The sequence below is a fragment of the Macaca mulatta genome, chromosome 4 (assembly GCF_049350105.2).
Source record: "Macaca mulatta isolate MMU2019108-1 chromosome 4, T2T-MMU8v2.0, whole genome shotgun sequence".
NCBI classification, from domain to species: domain Eukaryota; kingdom Metazoa; phylum Chordata; class Mammalia; order Primates; family Cercopithecidae; genus Macaca; species Macaca mulatta.
In genome coordinates this window covers 97,067,333-97,093,746 of record NC_133409.1, presented here as the reverse complement: position 1 = coordinate 97,093,746, position 26,414 = coordinate 97,067,333, and the positions used below count along the sequence as shown (strand labels likewise).

Genomic DNA, 26,414 nt, shown 5'->3' with positions numbered 1-26,414 from the left:
AGCTATAGATACATATGTAAAAATTGCAACCACAGCACCAACCCTTTTGTTGGTCTATTACATTATTCCCATAGCCTTACATTTTTCCTACGTCAAGCATAATCTGAGTTATTATCTTTTACTTTACTATTTGCTTTACAACAGTAGTTGTTAAAAACATTTGGTTTTTACCTACTGATTCAATAACAGTTGAAATTAAATGTATAGTACTCAAACTCTCAGCAGAAAGAATTAAAATGCGTGAAAATTAATTCTAAAATTTTTATATAGTTCTAAGTCTTCACAACTTTCAATGGATGTTGAATTAATTTATTTTGAAAACTTAATTTATTTAACTGCATTACAAAGTCTGCTAATAAACTAAGTACACAGATAAATCCTTATTATAAAATTCTATCTTTTCCCAAAATATCTGTGAAAAAGCAGTATTTCACAATTACAAGACAGTTCAATTCCAACTGTAACTGTAGTAACATTGTATCACTTCTCCTGGTGTTGCATTTACACTCAAGTAGAACTGACTCCCCCCTCCTGGGGAGAGCCATGAAAATAATGAAATAAGAGTGCTGAAGACAAAAGAAATATTAAGAAAAAAGTTTAATGTATTTTAGGAACTGTCAGAAGTTCAACGAGCTCCTTTAAAATAAACTTTGATTATTCGGCAGCTTTCAACAAAATTGAAGGACAATCTAATCAAGGAGGCATAAAGACATATGAAGTGACTATCAAATGTAATTGTGAGTCTTTCATTGAGAATCATTTTGTTTAACTCTGAAAGTGGGGGGAGGGGGCAGAGGGAGTGTTATATTTCAATACACCTTCACCAATATTATGGTTAAATAAAATGATTTTATTTTATCAAATGCTTGAAGTCTATTTTCATCAAAATCCCAAAACTGCAGTTTTGGCTGATTTAATCTACACGAAAATGCTTGCTATGTAATACTCATTTGACCGACTCTCACTATCAAAACCTCAGCCAAATCGAAAGTCCCACTATCTGACAGGAAGAGTCCAACTTCATTTTTATTCCAAATAAACAAGTTAATAAACATTTATTGCCAATTATCTCACATTTGAATTTCAATGTGAGACAGACAGGCAGGCAGGCAGGCAGGCAGGCAGGGAGGGAGGCAGACACTGACAGGTAAAATGCCCTGCCATAACTGTCTCTTGGATGAAATAAGGTGCTTTCACTAACTCTTAATAACGTTCTCTTTGCTCTCTTGGAATCTCCCTCAGAAGAGACATTTGTTAACAACAGCCAAAGGAAAAAAGAGAGGAAATGTTTAAAGGAAAAGTGTCATCACTTTCAACTTACTCCCACTGCCCTACTCTATACTATACAAAAACTGAGAACATCCCAACCCAATCCAAAATATCTTGTTGCTAAATTCAACAAACACTTTTCACTCCTTAGCTTACTAATTCTCTATAAGATTTAACCTTTCTTTGGAGACATTTTTACTTTCCCTCAGCTTGAATGGCAGATATTTCTCCTGCTTTTCACCCACCTCCCTTACGCTCAGTCACCATTGCTTCCTCTACTCAGCAGCCTGTCCATATCCCTGTCTATCACATGCTATTGTCTCCTAAATCTGTACTTTCAATCCACATTCTTCTCCTAAACCCAAGATCCAACTACCTAAATATCCAAAGAATGCTAAGGAAACATGTGCCAGAGGTATATCTAACCTAATTTATTCTGCTATCTTGTTTTCTCAGAAAATAAATTTTATTTACACTTATTTAATCAGTTGGGAATTTATCTGTCTATGAGATATGTGCTGAAGGTCTAAATTGAATTTGTGTCAAGCTGTTAATCAATTATCCCCAAATAATTTATTATTAGTTAAATAATTACCTGCAAGTTCTATGAGATAGAGACAGTGCCCACACTGCTCACTGCTGTTTCCCCAGAACCTAGCACAGTACCTGACACACAGAGGAATCCAAGAAACAGAAACTATAATTTAGTGAATTACTAAAGTCTTAGAAGTGGGGAATGTAACAAGAAATAATTTTCAAAGCTCAGGAAAAAGTTAAATAAAATTTAAAAATTCAAAAATTCAACAAGTTAAAATATAAACAAGTGCTACGGTTTGAAAATTCATGGTGAAATTTAATCTCCAGTGCAAGAGCACTGAGAGATGGAACCTTTAGGAGGTGATTAGGCCATGAGGGCTCTGCCCTCGTGCATGGGATTAGCGATCTTACAAAAGGGCTGGTGGTAACTAGCTAGGCCCTTTTGCTCTTCCACCATTTGAGCACATAGCATTCACCCCTTCAGCCATGGGAGGACGCGGCAACAAGGCATCATTTTGGAAGCAAAGAGCAGCCTTCACCAGACACTGAACCTGCTAGCACCTTGACTCTGAACTTCCCAGCCTCCAGAACTGTGAAAAATAAATTTCTGTTCTTTATAAATTACCCAATCTGAGGTACTCTGCTATAGCAGCACAAATGAACTAAGATAAGATACTAAGTATGATGAAATGCCTGGAAACTTTTTCTAAAGAAGCTCTCTGATCTTCCCAAAACATTCTTAAGATTTCAGCTCTAGAAGCTGTTTTCCTCCACAGAAAAGCAATATAAGAATAGCTAATACCACTCGGGTACAGGCTGAGTTGTAGAGACAAGAACAGGAAGGAGCCCAGACTCTTTACGGGGAAAAAAAAAAAAAAAAAAAAAATTGAAGTACATTTGGGAAGTAGGTGCACAGCACACACTATATAAAACATTTGTAAATCCATGTCCTTCTTTGCAAAGTTAAGTTAGAAGCCTGTGGATCGGAATTAGAGATACTAGGCCTTCCTTTTGACTTCAACTCAACTCCTCAACTCCTACCAAAACCATACATTTCTCATCTTAAAAGCCTTCCATTACTGTAAAAGATACTGCAAAGAAATAACAAAACACTGATGAATAGTAAATTTAAAATAAGCCTTCTGTATATTAACACCTAGTACACAGGCAAGGTGGTCACTATCAGGATGACATACTTTCAAAGTGAATCATCATGACTCAGTTCCAATCTTAGAAGATAGTCTTCACTGAAAATGAATTTACGATATTAATTCTTCACAGCAAAGTAATAATAACAATGACAATAGAAGGAGTTTTTAAATATATAGAAATGCTAGATTGCCTATAATTTAAAAAGTCTTCCAGATTAAAAAAATCAAACCATACAAATATTAGAAGAAATATGAGAAAATTAATTCTTCTTTAATCTCAGTATAAGGAAAGGTTTCTAACTATAAATCAAAATCAAGAGGCAATACAAATTAATAAACTTGACTTCATAAAAATAATAAAATTTTGTATGGCAAAAAAAACAACATGAACAAAGTCAAAAGACAACAGAAAAGAAACAAGGACAGATAATTCACAAAAAAGATAAGTATAGCCCTTAAACATATGAGAGGATGTTCGACTTCATTCATAATTAAAACGAGAATGAAATACCATTTCTCACTAACCAGATTGATGAAAATTGAAAAATTTGCCAAAACATTCTGTTAGCAAGGCTGCAGTGGTACAGGCATTCTCACAAACTGCCTGTGGGAAGACAATCTGGCACTACCCCTTTGAAGCAGAAACTCGTGGTATCTAATTAAACTTCATATACACCTAGCCTTCAACTCAGCAATCCTTCTTTCTAGAAACTGACCCTGAGGTTAGGCTTTCAACCCCAACCTAGGTGGGGAAAGTCAGCTCAAAGTTATTAATCACAGCATCATTTGTAATTACAAAATACTGGAAACGATCTAAATATCTCCATATAGGAGAGTGGTTGAATAAACTATGCATTCACACAATGAGTACAACGCAGCTGTAAAAAAAGAATGAGGATGGTATCTGTGAAGTGAAATGCAGTGGTTTCTAGAACATACTGTTAAATGGAAAAAGCAAGGTGAAAAGACTAATTCTAAAGTGTATGGTATCTTTCCTGTAAGAAAGGGGAAAAGGAAAAGTGCATCTGTTTATCTGTACAAAAAGAAATGCAAGAAGGGTAAATCAGAAAATGATGAGGCTGGTTACTTAAGCGGGTGGGTAGGAACAGAATGAAAAGAGAAAGGGAAAGGGTTAAAAGGGACAGGAGAAAGTAATATTTCTTGGAGTAGACTCAGGAAAGGGTTAAAAGGGATAGGAGAAAGTAACATTTCTTGGAGTATACTCAGAACTACACTGAGTGTAGACTTTTAGAATCACCATAGTGTTTCACACACTCAGAAAAAAGAAAAATTAACATCAACAAAGGATGACGGCAAACTCAGAATATAAGCAGAAACAAATGAAACTAATTGTATTACAAATGAAAACTATCTACACTAAAGGGGTTGGCAGGAAGAGAGAAAACAATTAAGTAACCTTGGAACACAGTATACTTTATATACCCTAAGGCTCTAAAGTCAGACCAACTGTTCACAAATATTACACTCTATTCAAATGGATTTCTCACAGTGGTTTGGAATAGCAATTCCAAAATTACTTTATGTGTATTATAGTAAATATTATGGATCATGAAAACCTAGTGTCTCCCTACCAGAGAGAGGAGTTACAAATAGAAAATGAGAAAAAATTCAATAAATCCTATGGTAGTACATTAGAACTGGAAGTATCAGTATGAACTCATGATTTTGAAAAAAAAAAAATGTATACATGCACATACAGATGGAGACAGATACTGAAACAGATATAGGTGTGTATTTATGTACACACACACACACACACATTTCCTAGCTCTATCTTCTGAGAGGGCCTAGAAGCAATGGTATCCCGGTACTAATAAGCCCAACTTGTGTGCAGAAATTGGTTTCTAAATACCACTCCTTAGAGAAACAATTGATTCCAGGGCTGGGGTAGGAAAAGCACAAGATAAGTCTGCAACATCTAGGGGTGCCAGAAACAAGAAAGTACTCAAAAAATGAGGGGGAGATGTCAAAAGACAGGACTCACTTGATGGGTCCCTCAATGGTCAAATAAGACCTTTGGAACAATAAAATAATTACTAAGATAGATTATAACCCACAGAATATAATATGTGTCTATGAGTCCACACTGATAGGAATAAAAAAAGAAAAAATAAAGAAATGAGAAAGAACGGAAAGTTCTTCCCAACAGCTGAATTCCACTATTCTACTTAGCAAACATAACAGTGGTAACTGTTTCAGGTAAGAATCATTAAAGAATGTTAAAAATAATGGGGAAAAGTATAGGAAACAGGATATTTACATGATCTCAGAGTATCTCCCTCACAGATTCTTAAGTACAAAGGAAAAATAATAACTTTATCATGGCAGACATGACTTTATCAATAAATAAATAATAAATAAAATAATAAATACAAAACAAAAATGAAATAATAAGCAAAAATACCTTTATCAATCTGGCACACACCAACTAAATCAAGAGATCAAAGTTACAATCATCACTAATAGGACAATTCAACATTATGTGCCTCCTGAAATGACACGCAAATATTACTACTGTGATGTTCCTGCAAGCATGCCCAACTTGAATCATGAGGAAACATCAAACAAACTCAATCTGAGAGACAAGCTACAAGATAACTAGCCAATGCTATTCAAAAGTGTCAAAGTCATGAAAGAAAGCCTAAAGAATTATTGCAGAAAAAAGAAGAAGAGACATGGCAACCTAATGAAACACATGATCCTGGATTGGGTCCTGGACCAGAAACAGGACATAATATTGACACTTTTAGTGAAATCTGAATAACATCAATAATCAATACATCAGTGTTAATGTCTTGATTTTGGCCATTGTACTGTAATAGTATAAGATGTTAACATTTGGGGAATCTGGTTAAGGGCACATGGAAATTCTTTGTACTATTTTGGAAGACTTTCTAAGTCTGACATAATTCCAAATTAGAAGATTTTTTTAAATGTTTAATTATTAGAGATCAAAAACTGCAATCAAAAGTATTCAGAACTATAAAAACTAAAGAAATCTCATTTTTAAAAGTATGAGTTTATTGAAATACACGAAACACAATTAATTCGTCCATCAAACAAACTTTCATTTCATTTGTTTCTGAGACTACAGTAGCTTAGTCTCCATCAATTCACCTATTACAATTAATATAAATTTCTCACTGTTTAATTTTCAATAACTTTTGTATTTCTGTTTTATTACCCAGCTTTACACTTCAGAAATATTCCCTATTCTACAATGTTTTAGAATCCATTAGAGTTTCCTGTCAAAAGCATTCTAGGCAGGGTTCAATGGCTCACACCTATAATCCCAGTACTTCAGGAGGCCAACAGGGGAGAATCACTTGAGGCCAGGAGTTTGAGACCATCTTGGGCAACATACCAAAACACAATTTCTTTCTTTTTTTTTTTTTTTTTTTTTTTAAGTCACTCTACTTACTGTTATCTCCAGGCCTTCAGGCCTTGGTCAGGCTAATGCAAAATTCTTACACAGTACCTTTTACTGTTAACTATATCCAGGTTTCCTATTACACTCAATTTCAGAGATCCCTGGTTTAAATATTGTTAATAGATATAACAAATTGTCATTAAATTATGAAATAAGGATAATAAAAAGAAATCCTACACTCTATCCTGACATAGCTTTAATGACAATGGAGTCCAGGGTTCATAGCTATTAATCAGCTATTCTGATTTCATAGCCTCCAAGACCATTCTACAGCCTCCTCAGGCTCTTTTCACCTTATTCACAGAAAGTCCCTCTTCCATGCTATTGGACTTAAATCCTACTGTGCAAAAGACAGATTTTACACTGCTCCAGAAACACCTTGCAAAATTTTTTCTCTCCCAGAATAAAGTATCCTAAAACAGAGTAGGTATTCAATAAATACTCAGGGATTTTCCTTTTGTGTTTGGTGGAGCCTGGTTCTAGGAGAAATCAGATATTTCCATTACCAATCAAAAACACCTTAACCAATTATTTCATAAAAAATTACTTTAGCCAATCATCTAAGGGTCTAACAATACCGAGACACAGAGAAAGGGGCACACAACTACAGAGGAGAAACAAAATCCACAAAAGTTGGATGAAAGAAGCTAGAGACAAATTTTGCAGGCTTTATTATTTTGCCCAAAGCTTACCATGACACTGTGAAGAAAGCAATGCAGAAAGTAAAGCATATCTAAGGCCAGGCGTGGTGGCTTCCCAACACTTTGGGAAGCCAAGGCGGGAGGATCACTATAGCCCAGAAGCTCAAGACCAGCCTGGACAACATAGCAAGGTCGCATTCCTACAGAAAATTTTAAAAATTAGCTGGGCATAGTGGCACATGTCTGTAATCCCAGCTACTTTGGAGGCTGAGGTGGGAGGATGACTTGAGCCCAGGAGGTCAAGGGTGCAATGAGCAATCATTGTGCCACTGCACTCTAGCCTAGGCAACAGAGTGAGGACCCTGTCTCAAAATAATAAAATAAAATAAATTTTAACAGAAAAAAAAGAGTACCTAAAATATGAAACTCCTAAGAGGTTTAATTTATGCCTCAATCCCAAATATTCAGTTCATTTTGTAGTGTAAAGCCTAGAAATAGACACCTTGACCTCACATTTTTCCACTCGTTCTCCACCCAAAGAAGCAGGTAATAAACCCATTTGTTGTTTTTAGGTATCTATTAAAATATATGTCTCAACAGTATCCTTAACATCCTTACTACCAATAGATTCTGAACATAATCTAACCCAACATATTAAATATAGTTTTAATATTCTGAAAATAAGCAGAGAGGCTAATTTTCATTTATCCGTCAAAAACACATATTCACAGGGAAGGGTGCAGAATGGGTAAAAGATCCAAATGATCTGTATATTGATCTATACCTGTCTTTGTATAACTACTGCAAGCACACAAGGCACATTTTTTCAGTTCTACACTGTTTCAATTTTGCATTATGCATTATTATTAATTTTTAAGGCTAGTTCATTAAGAAAATTCAAAATAATATGAACAAGTAAACATATACATATCAAATACTTGTTATTTAACTACTTGAATTAGTACACAAAGCATTAATAATAAAAACCATAGGCCAGGCATGGTGGCTTACACCTGTAATCCCAGCACTTTGGGAGACCAAGGCAGGCGGATCACCTGAAGTGGGGAGTTCGAGACCAGCCTGACCAACACGGAGAAATCCTGTCCCTACTAAAAATACAAAATAAGCCAGGCGTGGTGGCACATGCCTGTAAACCCAGCTACTTGGGAGGCTGAGGCAGGAGAATTGCTTGAACCTGGGAGGTGGAGGTTGCAATGAGCCAAGATTGCGCCATTGCACTTCAGCCTGGGCAACAAGAGCGAAACCCCATCTCAAAAAATAATAATAATAAAAACCATAACTGCCATATAACCCAGAGAAAAAGGTCAAACCATAATGGTGGTAGTGATAATCTCTAGGTGGTAAAATTTCTTTTTATTTTCTTCTTTTTTTAATGTTCTGAATTTTGTCAAATGCATCTGTCTTGCCTATAAAATACCCTTAAAAAGCTAAAAAATGCTAAACTAAGGGGCAAAGTTGTTTCCAACAGAGGCAGACAATTAAAATGAATGAAAATATTTTTACATATTACCAATAACATCAAATATAATAAAATACTTAAACATTCTAGAAAGTGTATCAGGTTAGATCATTACAGTCACCTAATATTGAAACCAAGTTATATCTGCTCCACTTCTTGTCTCCATATATATCTTTTAAGGTAACTACATGTTACATGGAGATGGAGATGTCATGATACAAAGAGTATGACTGCCACTTAAGACTTTCCAAAACTCATAAAAATTAAATAGAATCTGTCATCTTCAAAATAACATTTAAAAGCTAACATATATGTACTTCTAGTTACTCTAAAACATTGTAATATGAAATAATGACTTCTATGTTAATATGTTAAAATAATTATTTCAACTATTTATAACATTTGCTGAATGAATACATACATATAGCAAAACTGTAATGGATCCAAAAAATATGGATTACAAAAGAAAAAAGTAAAATGTTGCTGAGGAAGAATAAAATCTCTACTAATATCTTGACCAGCCTGGGCAACATAAGGAGACCTCATCCTTACAAAAATTTAAAAATTAGCCAGGCAGGGTGGCACATTCCCATAATCCCAGCTACTCAGGACGCTGAACTACTACTCAGGAGACTGAGGTGGGAGGATTGCTTGAGCTCAGGAGTTCAAGGCTGCAATGAGCCTTGATCGTGCCACTGTACTCCAGCCTGGGTGACAGAGCAAGACCCTATCTCAAATTTTAAAAATCTTAAAACTTAGAAATATAAAATTTGAAATTAAGTTTTGTTGTAATAATGCAATAACTTTACGAGTATATAAAGAGAATAAGGCAAATTATTCAAAGAAGTAAAATACAGAATGAATCAGAGAGAGTTCATCATTTTTAGATTATAAACTGGCAATTTTTCTATTAACTTTAACATGTCCAATATCATTAAAAAACAAGGTAGTGGGCAGCAGACATACCAAAAACTGTATCATTAAGAGAAAAACACTTTCAAACTTAACATCTGATTATAATTTATATTAAACTAGCTACGCTCGAAAATCAAAAATTTAGCAGAATGAGAGATAACAACTGTACTACACAGCTTAGAATACTAGCAAAACAAAAAATATATAATTTTTTGAAACATTTATTGTTCTGTTCACATCAGAAATTCACACTCTGAAGAGTGTAAACTTTCCTAACAACAAAGCAATATTCTTCAAGCATTAAGGTTATTTGTATAATTTTTTTTAGAAGTCTAACTTACCGAGTACCATCTGCTTTCCAGCTTACTTTATATGGTTTCAGGTCTAAAAGTTTAATATTTTGCTTGTCCATGGAAACAGGCTGTGCTCCAGGGAATCCAGACCTTAAAGAAGAACATGGTATTAACTATCGTGGCTGGTATTCATACAAAGCAATACATGTCTTAAACCAATCTCAAATGAATCACACATTTATCACAAGGTTCTCTCTATCATGAGATTAATGTCAACTGGAATAACATCTGCGTTCACAAAAATACTAATAAAAGATCATCATTTTCTTGACATTTTAGAATACAAGTTAACAGAGTTCTAAATTACCACTGCTATAGTATAATCACTGAGGTAATTTTAAAATATTAGTATACATTATCTAAATAGTAAAGCAGGTATGTTTACAAGTCTTGTACTTCAGGAAGAAGTTTAAATCTTGGCTTTATTACCTTACATGATATTCTAGACCCCATATTTCTCCAACATGACACTGCCAACTTGACATAACTGCAAGGTTGGCAACTTTCTCCTCGAAAGATACCCAGAAGTGACAAAACAGGAGAAATGCAGATCAAGATTAAGGTTTAACACAACATTAAAACCAAGGGTGTAGGTCAAGATTAAGGTTTAACACAACTTTAAAACCGATCTTATTTCTTCATTATTTTCATATTTTAGTTAAAACTACTTCTAGATGATTTATCTGATATTCCTCTAACAGTAATAAAAGTTATTTCCATTAGGAATTCATATTAGGAATTTTTAGCAATAATCCTTTTTCATTACATTCAACCGTATTACAATTCTCTGCCACAGATACCAATGACCAGCAGAAATAACCACAGACCAAGACCTGAGAGCAACAGGTAAAAGCAATGTATGCTCTCCTGAATCCACTATGACACGTCTGAAAGATATTTTCAAGTCGTGGCAGGGAATGCCACGACTTGAATATATTTAAAGCTGATTAGACTTCTGATTACAGAAAAACTGGAAAATGAGGCAGATCAAAATTTCACCTCTTCCCTCTTAACAAACTGAGAGACTAGCTCAAACATTAATCAGTAGCAGTAGAGTCAAAGACATGAAACAAATACTAGTCAGTGAAAACAATTTTCTATTACTTTAGGAAAATATGTGAGTCATCTAATTTTGACTCAACTGTCTGGTTATTGCATTGATTCTCTTGAAAGAAATCTGACACCTTTAAAGTATTCTATTGCAAACATACTAACTTCAAGGAGCCAAGAAGATATGCCAATGCTTCTATTAATTTTAAGTGTTGCAAAGTAAGAGTAAATTTTATTTAAAATTTTAAAATATTTATTACCCTTCCCAGCCACAGAATTGATGACACTTCTGCTGTACCTCTCCTAACTTTGGTTGTGTTGTTACTTGAGTTACACCTTTAACAGTAACACCTTCCAAGAAAATAGCGCCCTTTAAAAAAAAAAAGGAAAAACAAGAAAAAGAAAAATATTTTATTAGAGTTCAACTTCATTTACAAAGAAGTGACTAAGAGATAAATTAGTTTGTTTTCACAAATCTTAGCAAGTCAATATATCTAACAGAAATGGTCTGCTGTATAAACTCCCCTAGGATTGTACACTAGTTTTCCTAAATCCAGCATATAGTTTTCTTCAATATACATATGTACTCTACAGGCACTTCTCAAATCGTAACAGTAATAATAATTTATCTACCATTTACTGAGAGCCAAGCAGAATGTCATCTTGCAAATATTCTCTCTAATCCTTACAACACTGAAAAAATAGATTGTATTATATTTATTTGAGAGATGAGTAAATAAGGCATAAAGATTTTATGTAAATCAACTGGTAAAAGACAGAATTTGAACAGGCCTACACTATACCAGTCACCAATGGAGAGAAGGAAGAAGGAGTTGTGTTATTATGAGTGAAGTATGGACTTTAAGGGGATAAACACCAAAACCTCTACCTTTGTAAACCAGAGTAAGAGTGTAAGGCAAAGTGGCTAAGCCACAGTCATTGGATATATTAACATATTAATAGAACAAAATATTACTCATCATGGAACTTTTAATCTAAATTTTTTAACTCAGAACTACATATTTTGAAATATCACAGCAAAGTAAAGCAGATGGAGAATATCAAACAAATAAGGAACACTTCTGGAAATTTTAAAACCTAAAAAAAATAGTCTAGATGTATGCTACAGTTCTTTTCAGGTCCAGAAAAGGCTGGCATCAGTCTTAAGAAAAATATATAAAACAATTCTAGCTGTTAATGTAATAAGGGAATAAAAATTTAGTCTACAAGCTACAACGTTCAGCCTTCTGGCAAAGACTTGGCAACCTGAGCCACCTGAGAGAAGAAAAAAAGAACACTTAATATTTCACCCACATACATTCCTGTCAAATCTAGAAGAATCCTGAATCCTTCCAGCGACACTAGTCCTACTGTTTGTCCCTAATTTTGAATCACTTTTTGTACTTATCTGTCTCTACTTTGCTTTCCTTAAATAATCATAATTCAGGAACTTCATAAGCCAAAGGACCAAGGAGTACCATCCCTCTCCTATTATACCATTACCTCTCTGTACTAGTCAATGGCTTTTCTGTTTAAAACCATTTCTATCATTAAGTACAACAGCCCAAGGAAAAAAAAAGAGTATTTTGAAAAGAAAGCTCAATCAGATAATGAGGTTTGTAACATACTTACTTACTGAGTGTTCAGATAATTTCAATATCCTTATAAAATTATATCTTATGCTAATTAAAAAGAGAACACTTCTTTTTAGAGAGTTCAATATTAAGCATCTTAATTCTGATGGTATTAACAGCATGAGATGTTCTTTTTAAGTTTTACACGAAGAAAGTGTCTAGCTTCATTTATCAACATGGATTTCCTATGCAAAGTTAAGAAATTTACATTAGCTTCTGAAATAGGCAAAATAAAAGCAAAGGCCAAATTAACCTAAGTTACTACTAAAAACACAAACACTATTTCTTTTTTTAACAAACAATAAAAAGGACTAATGCATAGAAAATATGATCAACATTCAACCAAGCACTTTCCCACAATATTACCACAGAAATATTTTAATAACATTTCTATACGGTTGAATAAGCTGAATATTTTTAATTTAACAGAGCCAATAAATACTGAGCATCAGTACAGATCTAACAACTACTGAGGTTGGTTATAAAAGTTAACCCTAATCATCCAGTAAATGGCTGTCATGCATTTATTGTTCTTCTTTCTTTTTTTTTTTTTTTGAGACGGAGTCTCGCTCTGTCGCCCAGGCTGGAGTGCAATGGCCGGATCTCAGCTCACTGCAAGCTCCGCCTCCCGGATTTACGCCCTTCTCCTGCCTCAGCCTCCCGAGTAGCTGGGACTACAGACGCCCGCCACCTGGCCCGGCTAGTTTTTTGTATTTTTTTTTAGTAGAGACGGGGTTTCACCGTGTTAGCCAGGATGGTCTCGATCTCCTGACCTCGTGATCCGCCCGTCTCGGCCTCCCAAAGTGCTGGGATTACAGGCTTGAGCCACCGCGCCTGGCCTGTTCTTCTTCCTTAATCTTTCCTACCATGCATCAACTTCTTTTTTAACTTCCTCTATTTTCTTCCACAACAAATAAGTAAAAAGAAAAGTAGAAGTTAAGTCCAATGAAAAAAAGTGTGATACACTTCATACACAAATCATCCTTGATAACTTTAGGTTAACATAATTTGCTATTTAATGTTACCATAATAGTTCTCTGACAAAATACCATTTTTATATTATTCAAAATTATGTAATAACTCCAAGAAAGATCACTAATTTTTTTTTATTTATTTCTAGATGTAGTTTGTTTAATGTAAGCCAATTCTGGTTATTTCTACTTAGAGCTGAAAGCAACCTGAAAGCAGCTATCTTGGTTTTCATATAAGAGATCTAGAAACTGTTCCAACATTCTAAATGTACAAAAGGTCTAAGAGGGGAGAAAATAAAATCCTTCAAACAAGATTTGCACATGCTGATACTGCTCATTATTTCATTATACCAGCCCTTCCAAATCTTGAATTTGCATTTTTAACCAGTGTTAGAAAATCCTGTATTTCCCTCCTTGGGAAATATGGTAAGCATTAGCCATGACATATTCCTGAAGCTAAATCTCAGGGCATCACTTCTCACAAACAAGAGATCAAGATGCTTTTCATATTTATTTTATTTTAAAAATCCAGAATGGATAAAAGAGAACAATCATCCAGGATGTAGGTGCCAGACACAGAGCAGAAGGTAGCTAGAAAAGTATGCCTTAGGGAAGTTAAGGGCCTAGCCTCATTCCTACCTTGTTTTAATAGCTGTACCTAACATACATAGCTTAGTTTTCCATTGCTGTAGCTTCCTCTGCCCCATTTACAAACATGGCACAGCCGGCATGCCTTGCAAGGCCTGACTTGAAGGACCCCATGTACACACAGGCCAGTACAGCAGTACTAGGCTAACTAGAAAGATCTCATCCCCATATGTGATCTCATTCCAAGTCTATGGCTGACAACCTTCATTGTTATGTATGAGATGGTTTCACTCCTTGAAAACATGGCCACTTCAGCATTAAATAGTTAAATCTTTATAATGGAAGATCACTAATTCTAAACAGTGGCCAGATGTGGTGACTCATTCCAGTAGTCCCAGGCTGAGTCAGGAGGATTGCTTGAGCCCCGGAGTTCAAGACCAGCCTGGGCAACATAGTGAGACCCATCTCTATTTATAAAAATAAAAAATAAATAATTAATTTTAAAAATAAATTATAAATAGCAATGTCTTAGGTCTGGAATTATTACATACATACTATAATTGAGTATTAAAGTCACTGACATTTATTTTCACTTTTCAACAAATTATTATTTCTATTTGTGAAAATAAAAAAATCAAAAGTTTAAAAAGTATGTTTATAGAAATATATTTCATAAACAGAGTCAACTAGCCTTAAAATTAAAATCTGCATGGCTATCGCAACAGAAATGAGTGATCCTTTAGACAGAAATTTAGTAATTACAGAAGATGGGGGCAATTTATGTGACAGACAGCTGTGTATGTGTGTGTGTGTATGTACAGAGAAAATGTATACAAGTATATATGTACAACAAGCATATTTTCATAATGAGGAAAATACATTCATTGTTGTATTCAAAGAAATGATCTCGGACATCAGTTCAAGGAGCAAGCAACCTACATGTCAGTCATACTCCTGCAACTCAGTAATGCATGTCCTCAAAAGATGAATAAAGAACAAAAATCTAGCCGGGCGAGGTGGCGGGCGCCTGTAGTCCCAGCTACTCGGGAGGCTGAGGCAGGAGAATGGCGTGAACCCGGGAGGCGGAGCTTGCAGTGAGCTGAGATCCGGCCACTGCACTCCAGCCTGGGCGACAGAGCGAGACTCCGTCTCAAAAAAAAAAAAAAAAAAAAAAAGAAGGTGTCTTAGGAATGTAAGGGGCCAAGCACAGAATAGGACATGTACCACAGTTACAAACCCAAAGAGAGCTATCAAAAGTAACTACAAGGAGTCCATTACTTGAATATATAGTTACATCAATATAAGAATCAGAAAAGACTGTGCTTAACAAAGTCTCAAACCAAAAATACCTTCATTATGTCAAGAGATGTGATCTACAAAATAATTAGTCATTCTTAGATTGCCTCTGTCAACTATCTTCAACCTCAGATGGAAATAAAAGAAAAATGAAAGCTTTTCCAACCATAAATGTAATAAGTAATTATATCTATGCTTCTCATCCCTGTCAACCATAGGTCAACTACTGTTGACACCATCCACGATTCAACTCTCCAGTCCCCTTTCTTCTCTGATGGTTTTGTACTCACTGCTTTAAAGCCCCTTTCCTTGGTTCATCTTATCAATAATCGCCTTCCCAAAGAGTTCCAATGTAAACCCTGGAATTCCTTTTTCATAAATAACCTTCCCCTATCATCTCAACCATTTTCTTGAACACCCCATACCCTGTGTCTCAGCTAAAAGCTAGCTCTCCCCAGAGAGACCACTTCATCTTAAAGCTACTTATTCTCCTACTGCCCAAGATCCATGGCAGTAATTTAAACTACTATTCTACCTCCTCGTTGCTTTTCTAATGTCTTTCAAAAGCCCCTCTTCCGTTTACACTAATTCCTTTCAGCTATACCACTCAGCTGTAGTAAAGCAGAAATCCACTGTGGGTGCTGGCATAACAACTGTCTTTAAGAGCTGCCCTCCCCACCCACAAAGATGGGGCCTAATGGCCATTTTATATGACATTACAAGGTAACATACTACTCCAGCCAAAGTTGATGGGAGCACAAATAACCCTAACTCAATCTGAAGCCATCAGATTCTCTCTCCTGGTAATCTGGAATTGGGATTCAGAGACAAGCAGTTAGTCTCTGCATGTGGCTAAAATTATTACAGGTTACCTTAGAAGCTTTGAGACAGTTAACAATCTCCCAGGAAAATGAGAAATCAGGAAGAGTCTGTCTTGAGAGACAGAGCCAATGAGAAGACTGATACAAATAAAGGGACAAAAGCAGAGGTGAGATATTAAGAAAAAATAGCAGAAACTAGGTTCTAAGTAACTTTCCAGGTCCAGGTTCCAATGTTGTCCTAAAATCTGGCATATTCTGGTGCCTGAGTTCCACCAATTTACTCATGAATAAGTACCCTTAATATTTAAGCTAAAGTTATTTTCTGCTACTTACAGTCAGAAAGTCTAAAGTAGTAAAACCCTCTATCCTTTGTGTATTGAAAGATACTGCCCTACATTCATCAAAAAAAAGTTGGTCTTTCTCACTATTCTAACTTCTATCATTATATTGGTAACATCAACATCCACTGAAATAACTCAACCTATCGTACAACCTTTACAGTTCAGTCATCTCATTTTCAATGACCCTCATCTTTGTCCAACTGGAACATCCTGCTCCATGGCCATACCACAATCATTTCAAACCACTCTACCTTTAGATTCAATTCAACTCACATTGATTGAGTGCCAACAGCATTCTAAAACCAACATGTTGCTCTAACTTTTATAAACTCTTTTACTGTCACTATGCCCACTTTTCAATTTCACCAAGACTAACAGTCCCTTCATTTCTCCTTTACACATTCTAACGGCACCTCATCCTGACCTTACTTCCTATTCAGCCAAGAACCTATGGCTGATTACTTCAATTATTTTTCCCCTGATAGCCTCAGTGCCCCTTACCTCTTGTTCTTCATCACACCCAAACTAAATTTCTCCAACCTTGAGTCAACCTACTGTTAGTCTTTTCTACTCCCACACATAGGCAGCTGAAACTTATTGAGGAAAAAATCACAATCTCAATTACATCTCCAGTACTAAGAAAGATATTTCCCTCCTATTGCTGAAGACCTATTACTCCAAAAACTACACTTGACCTCCATTCCCTTGCATCTCCTCAGAGGTTTCTCTATCATTATTCTCTAAATCTTTACTTTCAACTTCATTGACTTCACTAGCTCCGTATCCACATACGCTTGAATTTATCCCATATTAAAAAGTCTTTTCTGGCTATGTCTGCATCAATTACCCTTCTCCTTTTTTTATCATAACCAAGCCACTTGAATGAATAGTTTACAGTAGTGTGCAGAAAAGGGTTAACCTAACACTAGTACTTGCAAAGTTGGCTTCTGAATGGCACCTGAGAACTTGACTTTCAGAGTGTTCTCAGTCAGCTGATAAGGATGACTCACCAAACCTAGATTATTTGTGCCAACAATACAGTTAATGCTGAATAAATTTTTTTTCCTCCTGGGATCCTGGAATTTTGGTACATGCTAAGCAGAGAGTGCCCACGTGACTGGCCATCAATAAAAATCTTGAGCAGTGAGAGTTTAATGAGCTTCCGCAGGCAGAAACGTCACAAACACATTGCTGCAGGAAGAGTGAGCTCAGGATGACCCCTCATGAGAAAGAGGAGCATAGGAAAGCCAGCACATTAACTCCCCCCACTCTACTTGTCTTTGTCTCTTACAATCCAGCTGTATATCCTTAGTACATTGCTGTATAAATCTCAGTTATAAGTACAACCATATGCTGAGTCCTGAGTTATTCTAGTAAATCTCCAAAAGTGAAGGTGGTACAGGGAACCCCTAACACAACTCTGTCTCCACTTTCTCGCCTTCCATTAGCTTCTTAAAATTACCAGTCTGACCCAGCCCTACTGCACCACAGAAAATAATCCTCAGATAAATACTTTCTGTTGTTATCGAATTTTGTCCTCTGTTAAATCATACTGTTAAATTGCTCCCTTTATGTTAATTCTAAACTATTTCTCATATTTTACATTTCTTTTGTCTTTTCATGCTGCATGCTGGATTTCTTAGCTAGATCCTCTAGCTTCATAATTTCATTCTGCTACTCATCCCACATATTAAGTGGTTTTTTAATCTTCTCATTTCCAATATCTCTAATTTGTTCCTCTTCTTAATAGCCTGCTATTATTTTATGGATTGACAGCCTCTCTTGTCTTCTAAAGAAAGGTTCTATTTGCTTTCTCAAATAGAAAAATTAAATTTTTCCTTTCTTAGTATATATAGTATTACTTTTATATAGTATTTAATTTTTACAATATATAATTTTTAGTATATATACTGTGTGTGTATACATATATATATATATATATATATATTCCCAGTATATATTCTTCTACACTAAGTTATTCTTCTATACTAAGTTTTCTATGCATATGCACAGAAATAACCAAAAAGTAGAGAGCAACTGGATTGGGAATGAAGAAATATTTTGCCTTTTAACTCTATATACTCCTAGATGTTTGCATTTATATTTTACAAAAAAAAAAAAAAAACTAATCTTTAAGACATCTGTGTATGTTTTAAAAGTAAATAAATAAATAGGGAAAAATTATTCTAAGAAGACAAAAATACCAGTGGTAGTATGAAAGTTGAAGGATTATAAGTTGTTTCTTTCATTTTCAAACTTTCTTTAATAAAGATTAATGTTCTTTAATCTTTAATATATTACTTACATGAGTAAAATATTTAATAATTTTAGGATTTACTAATTAAGGTTTGAAAAAAGAAAAAACTATCAAAATGCTATATAAGGATTTAGAATTTTTTTTTCCCCTAATTCAGCCTTTGGAGGTATAAGCACAAATATTCTCAAAAATCACCATCTCATAACAGAAATCAAGCCTAACTACCTTCTCCAAAAAGAGAGAAAGAAGGTTTGTGCTTTTTTTTTTTTTTTTTTTGAGACAGCCTATCACTCTGTCACCTAGGTTGAAGTGCAGGTGAATGCAGTGGTATGGTCATGGCTCACTGCAGCCTCAACCTCCCAGGCTCAAGCAATCCACCCACCTCAGCCTCATAAGTAACTGAGACTACAAGCACACACCACCACACCTGGCTAATTTTTTTAATTTTTTGTAGATACGAGGTCTCACGACATTGCCCAAGCTAGTCTCAAACTCCTGAGCTCAAGCAATCCTTCCACCTCAGCCTCCCAAAGTGCTGAGATTGCAGGTATGAGCCACCGCATCCAGCCTAATTAGACTAATTCTGTAGCCACACACAAAAAAAGCTGGACAATGTTAAAGAATTCATTTGAAGACCTCAGAGAATTAGAAAGGCAATAAGGACTTGAAGGGCCAAAACTCAAGAGGGAAGGGGAGCCCAGAAAGCTGAGCTAGACATCTTCTACAGCTTTTCCCTTATACTACTCTCCTCAAGAGGCACTGTTTCAAAAATGGTAGCTAAGACAGTAAGAAGCTGAAGAGAAATTTCAGCAATATCACAGGAATGGGAAATAAAAGCTGGAGTTACAAGCCATCAAGTAGGAGGAGTCCAGTTTAATTCCCCACACTTTTAGTTAAGATCCTCAAAGGCTACAGGAGTAAGAGCAGAGCAAAAATAGACCAGTGCCCCAAAACTAAAGTCTAGTTTCTAACACCTCAATCCTTAATTAAGATATCCTGCTAATTCTCTGTAGGAGCAAAAGTAAATCCTCTCTAAAGAAAGATAACATGACCAGAGCCTCAAATTATTCCCATAATTTTTCATAAACAATTGTTTCATAAACAAACACACTCAAGTATGCAAAAAAAAACTATAATTGACTAGATATCAAAAGGACAAGAGAAAAAAAACATTTAAAAATATCCACAGGAGACCCACATATTAGTTTTATTTTTTATTTGACTTTTTAAAAACTGGTTTTAATATTTTCAAAAACTGAAATGACAAGGTGAAGAATTCCAGCAGAGAACTGAAAATCATTTTTTAAAAAATCTAATGGAAATTCCAGGAGTGAAAGTAAAATAACTAAAACTAAGTAGTCAAGGATGAGTTTAACAGCAGCTTAGACAAAGCTTAATGAGGACATTAGTAAACGCCAAGATAGGTCAGAAGAAAATATCCAAAGAAGGCTGATGCCTGTAATCCCAGCACTTTGGGAGGCTGAGGCAGGTGGATCACCTGAGGTCAAGAGATCCACACAAGCCTGGCCAACATGGTGAAACTCTGTCTCTACTAAAAATACAAGAATTAGCCAGGCATAGTGGCATGCGCCAGTAGTCCCAGGTACTCAACAGGCTGAGGCAGTAGAATCGCTTGAACCCGGGAGGCAGAGGTTGCAATGAGCTGAGATTGCACCACTGCACTCCAGCCTGGGCCACAGAAGGAGACTCTGTCTCAAAAAAAATAAAAAGAAAAAGAAAATATCCAAACTAAAAAATAAACAAAAGGATAAAGAATATGAAAAAGAACACAGGAGGTAGTTTTTTAAAAAAAAAAATTTTTTTTTTTTAGGCCAGGCATGGTGGTTCACGCCTATAATCCTAGCACTCTGGGAGGCAGAGGCGGGTGGATCACCTGAGGTCAGGAGTTTGAGACCAGCTTAGCCAACATGGTGAAACCCTGTCTCTACTAAAAATACAAAAATTAGCTGTGTGTGGTGGTGCACACCTGTAATCCTAGCTAATTGGGAGGTTGAGACAGGAGAATCACTTGAACCCAGGAGGCAGAGGTTGCAGTGAGCCAAGATCACAACACTGCACTCCAGCCTGGGTGACAGAGCAAGACTCCATATCCAACAACAACAAAAAACTTTTTAAGGTCTACTGGTATTAGGTTGAGCTCCAGAAGAAAGAAAGAATGGATGTGAAACAATACTTGAAAAGATAACAGCCAAAAATTGTCTAAAACAAATTAGGAAAACAAATCCAACCATATATTTAAGAATCCCTACGTACATCATGCAGGATAAATACAAAGAAAACCACAAGTAGAAATATCATGGTAAAATTGCTGAAAATCAAAAACAATAAGAAATTATCTTCAAAGAAGCAACAAGGTGCCTAACTTCTCAACAGAAATAAATTCTGGAATAAAATATTCAAAGTGCTAGAAAAAAAATAACTGTCAAGCACCCTGATTTTTTTTTTTTTTTTTTGAGATGGAGTCTCACTCTGTCACCCGGGCTGGAGTGCAGTGGCGCAATCTCAGTTCACTGCAACCTCTGCCTCCCGGGTTCAAGCAATTCTCCTGCCTCAGCCTCCCAAGTAGCTGGGATTACAGGTGGCTGCCACCTTGCCCAGCTAAATTTTTTTGTATTTTTAGTAGAGACAGGGTTTCATCATGTGGTCCAGGCTGGTCTTGAACTCCTGACCTCGTGATTCGCCCACCTCGGCCTCCCGAAGTGCTAGGATTACAGGCATGAGCCACCGCACCTGGCCATGAAATCTTGAGTAACTAATAAAAGAACAGTAAAGGAATATATGATATGGTCAACAAGCAATGGGTTGGGGTGATAGAAGAATAAAAGCAACCATAAAGAAGGCGAGAAAGGAACATACCACTAGTGGCACAAAAAAAAATAGTAAGACAATTTGAATCTAATCTTTACACAAAATGTACATGGACTAAATAATTGGGCAAAAACTGTTGTCTGAATCCAGCAACATGGTGCTTGTAAGAGATTCACTGTAGTAGTCCCAGCAACTCGGGAGGTTGAGGTAGAAGGATCACTGAACCCAGGGAGGTCAAGGCTGGGCTGCCACTAGTGAGCCATAATCTTGCCACCACACTCCTGCCTGGGCAACAGAGTTGAGACCCTGTCTCCAAAAACAAACAAATAAACAAAACCTGTATTTTATGCTATGCTGTTTATTGAAGTTTCCTTAGAATGTGATTGTTATTTTTCTAGGTATGTGACTCAGTAATTTCAGATATCTAAATTCAGAAAATAATAAATCAGACTAAAGGAATAAATTACTTTTGAAATAATCTCTACGTTTCAAAGCAATTAACACTTTTCAGTGTACTTATAGTCTTGAAATTTAAAATGTGTAAATGTAATTAAAACATTGTTTTACAGCCGGATGCTGTGGCTTATGCCTGTAATCCCAGCACTTTGGGAGGCCAAGGCAGGTGGACCACGAGGTCAGGAGATCGAGACCATCCTGGCTAATATGGTGAAACCCCATCTCTACTTAAAAAATACAAAAAATTAGCCGGGCATTGTGGTGGGCACCTGTAGTCCCAGCTACTCAGGAGGCTGAGGCAGGAGAATGGCATGAATCTGGGAGGGGAGCTTGCAGTGAGCCGAGATCACACCACTGCACTCCAGCCTGGGTGACAGAGTGAGACTCCGTATCAAAAAAAAAAAAAAAAAAAAAAATTGTTTTACAAACAAAAAAAATTTTTTAAGCCAAAAATAACTTATATGGTTTACATAAACTAACAAAGCATTTACTTCCTTGCCTGTGAACCATGCCTACTAATAAATGAATCATGGTGTATACCACTCAACCATAATATACCAGAAACCTTAATTAATAATTTCATTAACACAATTACCTCCATACTTTTCCTAACTTTTCCCTTTGGCCTATCTCATATACTTGTGTGTGTACAAGTACAACCAGTACTTTTCCTCTCGACAGTTCTTCTATCCTCCAATAAAAGAAGATAACCCCTCATATTTATGGTTAGCTCTTTTATTTCTAGAAGATTATTAAAGGTTGGCTAGAGAAGTGAGTCTTCTTGATTTAATTTTATGGAAAGCATGAAAGCATCACCCATGGAGGGGGATGCAGAATTCATATGTAAAGTTACTTTAACTGTGTGACAATTTTGTAAAGCATTAGCAAAAATATTCACTAGGTATTTAGTTGAAATCTCACAATACTTTGTAAAGAAATAGTAAGTTCTCAATCTAATATCTAAAAGTTATTTGGTTTCCCTAAGAAATAAAAGCAGGAGAAATTTACATAACTGCAATTTTTCTCTTTGAAAAAGACTCGTGGCTATTAAGAATCTTTAAAGGCCAAGCACAGTGGCTCATGCCAGTAATGCCAACACTTTGGGAGACCAAGGTAGGAGGATCACTGCAGTCCAGGAGTTCAAACCCAGACTGGGCAACAAAGTGAGACCCTTCTCTACAGAAAATGTAAAAATTAAAAATTAGCCAGTCATGTTGCCACATGTCTACAGTCCCAGCTACTCAGGAAAGTGAGGTGGGAAGATCACTTGAGCCCAGGAGGTCAAGGCTACCACTACACTCCAGCCTGGGCAACAGAGCAAGACCTTGTCTCAAAAAAAAAAAAAAAAAAAAAAAAAAATTTTTTTTTTTGAAAGGGCTAGGATGAATCATCTGACCTAGCTAAAGAAACATGGCCAATATTCCATTTTTATAAATCTCGACAAGCTTGCACAAGAAATAAAACCTATTATAATATTTTTAAACATTACCAGTTTTAACCGTTCTTTTCTCCTTTTGCCAAAAGAAGCACTTGACCCGGGTTCTGATTCCTTCTTTCCATCCTCATCCTCATCTTCATCTTCATCATCCTCAAAACACCAGTCTGGCAATAGAGGTGGGGGTGGTGCTTCCTCTATGTCACCATACCGACGAAAAAGTTCCTTCAAATAATCACCCTTGTAGATTCCTGGTGGTCTGGCTTGGGCAAAAGTAGCAACTGCTGCTTCGATACTATGGGAAACAAACACCATGCAATTTCCTCGCTATCCTCCATTTATGCAGGCTTATCAAAATCTCACTTATTATTCAAGGCTCCATATAAAGTATAATAGAAGTTTATAAAATGGACAAATCACAATCCTCACCCTCAAGTCATTCAATCTATTAAGGGACAAATTTGTTCTGAAAACGTTTTAATATAAGGTATTCTGAAAATTCTGAAATTCTAAAACTAAATTGCTGTGAGTATATAGTAGAGGCCTAGATAGGGTCTGTGAAGAATTTAAATAAAGTCTTGAAGGTTGAGGTCTGACTCTGCAGGGAAACCAGTCAAAAAAAACAACAATGTGAGCAAAATAAAAGCATATTGATTTTACAGGAACTTTCAACAGATCCAGGCATTAAGAGTCTAGATCATCAAAGAGAGGGTAAGCACAGGCTGAATCTGACACAGGAAACTGAGATAACTGTGGAGAGCATCTGAATGGTCAGAGCTAGAAAGTACATGCAGTACAGAACCACCACCAACGCATACTGCAAAATGCAAAAATCATATGTGTACTTCATCTGATTATATTCAAAAAAGGACCTACTATGTGAAAGCCTTTGTAAACATAAATAATGACGCTCCATCAGTCAACAAGAAGATTCAGTTAGTAATATATTCTCTTAAGAATATTAGGTACTAAAGTCATAATCTCTCAGGATCTAAAAACATACTTCAAAAATAACAGATGCTCAATAAACATTTGCTGGTTGACTTAAAAGGAGTAACACTCTCCCAAAAATAATTCCTTTTGTATGTCATTATAAACTTGTCCTAGTACTCAACAGCTATAAAAAAGCTATCAGTTGAGTATCCCTAATCCAAAATTAAATCCTAAATGTTCCTAAACCCAAAACCTTTTGAACATTGATGGGAAGCTCAAAGGAGATGCTTATTGGAGCATTTCTGATTTTGGATATTCAGATTAAGGATGTTCAACTGGTAAATATAATGCTAATATTCCAAAATGTGAAAAAAAATCCAAAACACATCTACTCAAAAGCATTTCAGATAAGGGATACACAACCTGTATTTAAAAGGTAAAAAACAACAATAGTAATTTCCAAAGCTGGATACAAATACAAAATATTGGAAGAATCTGTCTCTGATAATTCTATAAGAGGTGAAAAAAAATCTGAAAAAGTAAATACACAGTTTATGAAATTAATAAGCACTCAAAGTGTTTTGCTGGTTAATACAAAACAGCTGGCTGGATGTGGTGGCTCATGCCTGTAGTCCCAACATTTTGGGAGGCCAAGGGTAGAGGATCACTTGAGCCCAGGAATTCAAGACCAGCCTGGGTAACACATGGAGACCACCTCACTAGACAAAAAAAAAAAAAAAAAAAGAAAAAATTAGCCAGGCATAGGTGGCATATACTTGTGGTCCCAGCTACTTGAGAGGCTGAGGTAGGAGGATTGCTTGACCCCAAGAGGTGAAGGCTACAACGAGCCATGATCACACCACTACACTCCAGCCTGGATGACGGAAGAAACCTTGTCTCAAAAAAACAAAATAAAACATACATATACACACATACACACACACACACACACACACACACAGACACCCCACCAAGTAATGATAGTATAAAGATTAACCATATATAAATGAAAAGCAGTTCAAATTACATTAATCATGAGTTCACCAAAAACTTAATAATACAAAATTCTGCAACTAAAATATCAATAAAAATTTTAATTACAAATATATCTTCCATTATAACAAGATACAGATACCTCCAATCCATTTTCTCCACCAAAAAGGCACATATGAGGAAACCAGTGCGATTGAAGCCATGAGTACAATGAACACCTAGGAAATAAAGTAGCTTTGGTTAAAATTAATAAGTCACTTAAGAGGCCACATTTACTTTAAAATTCCAACCTGCAACCAAAACATTTCAGCTAGTTTATAAAACAATTACATTTTTTAATTTTTTAACTTGAAACACCTCTTATAACTTGATAACTTGTCAGTTTAAATTGCTTAGAATCTAATTTATAGCTAGCTAGAAGTTTAAGTGCAATATATAAGTATATTGATTTAAAACTGTCTCTACTGTTTAACAAGTTCTACTGAAACTAGAAGTTTCCAAGCATTCCAAGCATTTTAAATAAGAAGGTATTTTCATCAAACACACAACTCAAAAGGACACATAAAACACATACACACAAGACCCTTCTGACCCTCAAGCTTTAAATTTCTCTAGTAGAAAAAAAACGGTCCTCTTCATGATCAATGGCATATATTTGCAAAATAGTCAAACCCTATTTTCTAAAATCCAGAAACTAGACCAGAGCAAATAAACTAATAGAAATATAAATTCATATGGGGCCTGATACTAATTAACTATAATCAACAAAAGTGACTAGCTACAGAAAACAATTAATTGATAGATACATAGTACAATAAAAATAAAGTTACCTTGAAGCTCTCTAGAAACTAACTGTATTTTCAAGTTAGGTTATAATCTTTTGAAATAAATTTTTAGAAGAAAGAAACCAGCTGAGAAAGAAAATTTATTTTCTTAAACTCGTTTTCAGAACATATTCAAGATCATTTTAACTACTGATATGGTTTGGTTCTGTGTCCCCACCCAAATCTCAT

General features: G+C 35.6%; 1 protein-coding gene across 3 annotated transcripts in view; it reads right to left on the bottom strand.

The window, feature by feature from the left end:
• Positions 1–26,414, bottom strand: part of RNGTT (RNA guanylyltransferase and 5'-phosphatase) — a 334,659-nt gene that overhangs the window by 255,010 nt on the left and 53,235 nt on the right. For all 3 annotated transcript variants that reach the window (XM_028847363.2, XM_028847364.2, XM_028847366.2), the window contains exons 5-8: positions 25,544–25,619; positions 23,530–23,770; positions 11,108–11,217; positions 9,786–9,887 (exon numbers count right to left, since the gene is read on the bottom strand). In XM_028847363.2, coding sequence (XP_028703196.1) covers positions 9,786–9,887; positions 11,108–11,217; positions 23,530–23,770; positions 25,544–25,619 — 529 coding nt within the window. The remainder of the gene's footprint in view (positions 1–9,785; positions 9,888–11,107; positions 11,218–23,529; positions 23,771–25,543; positions 25,620–26,414) is intronic.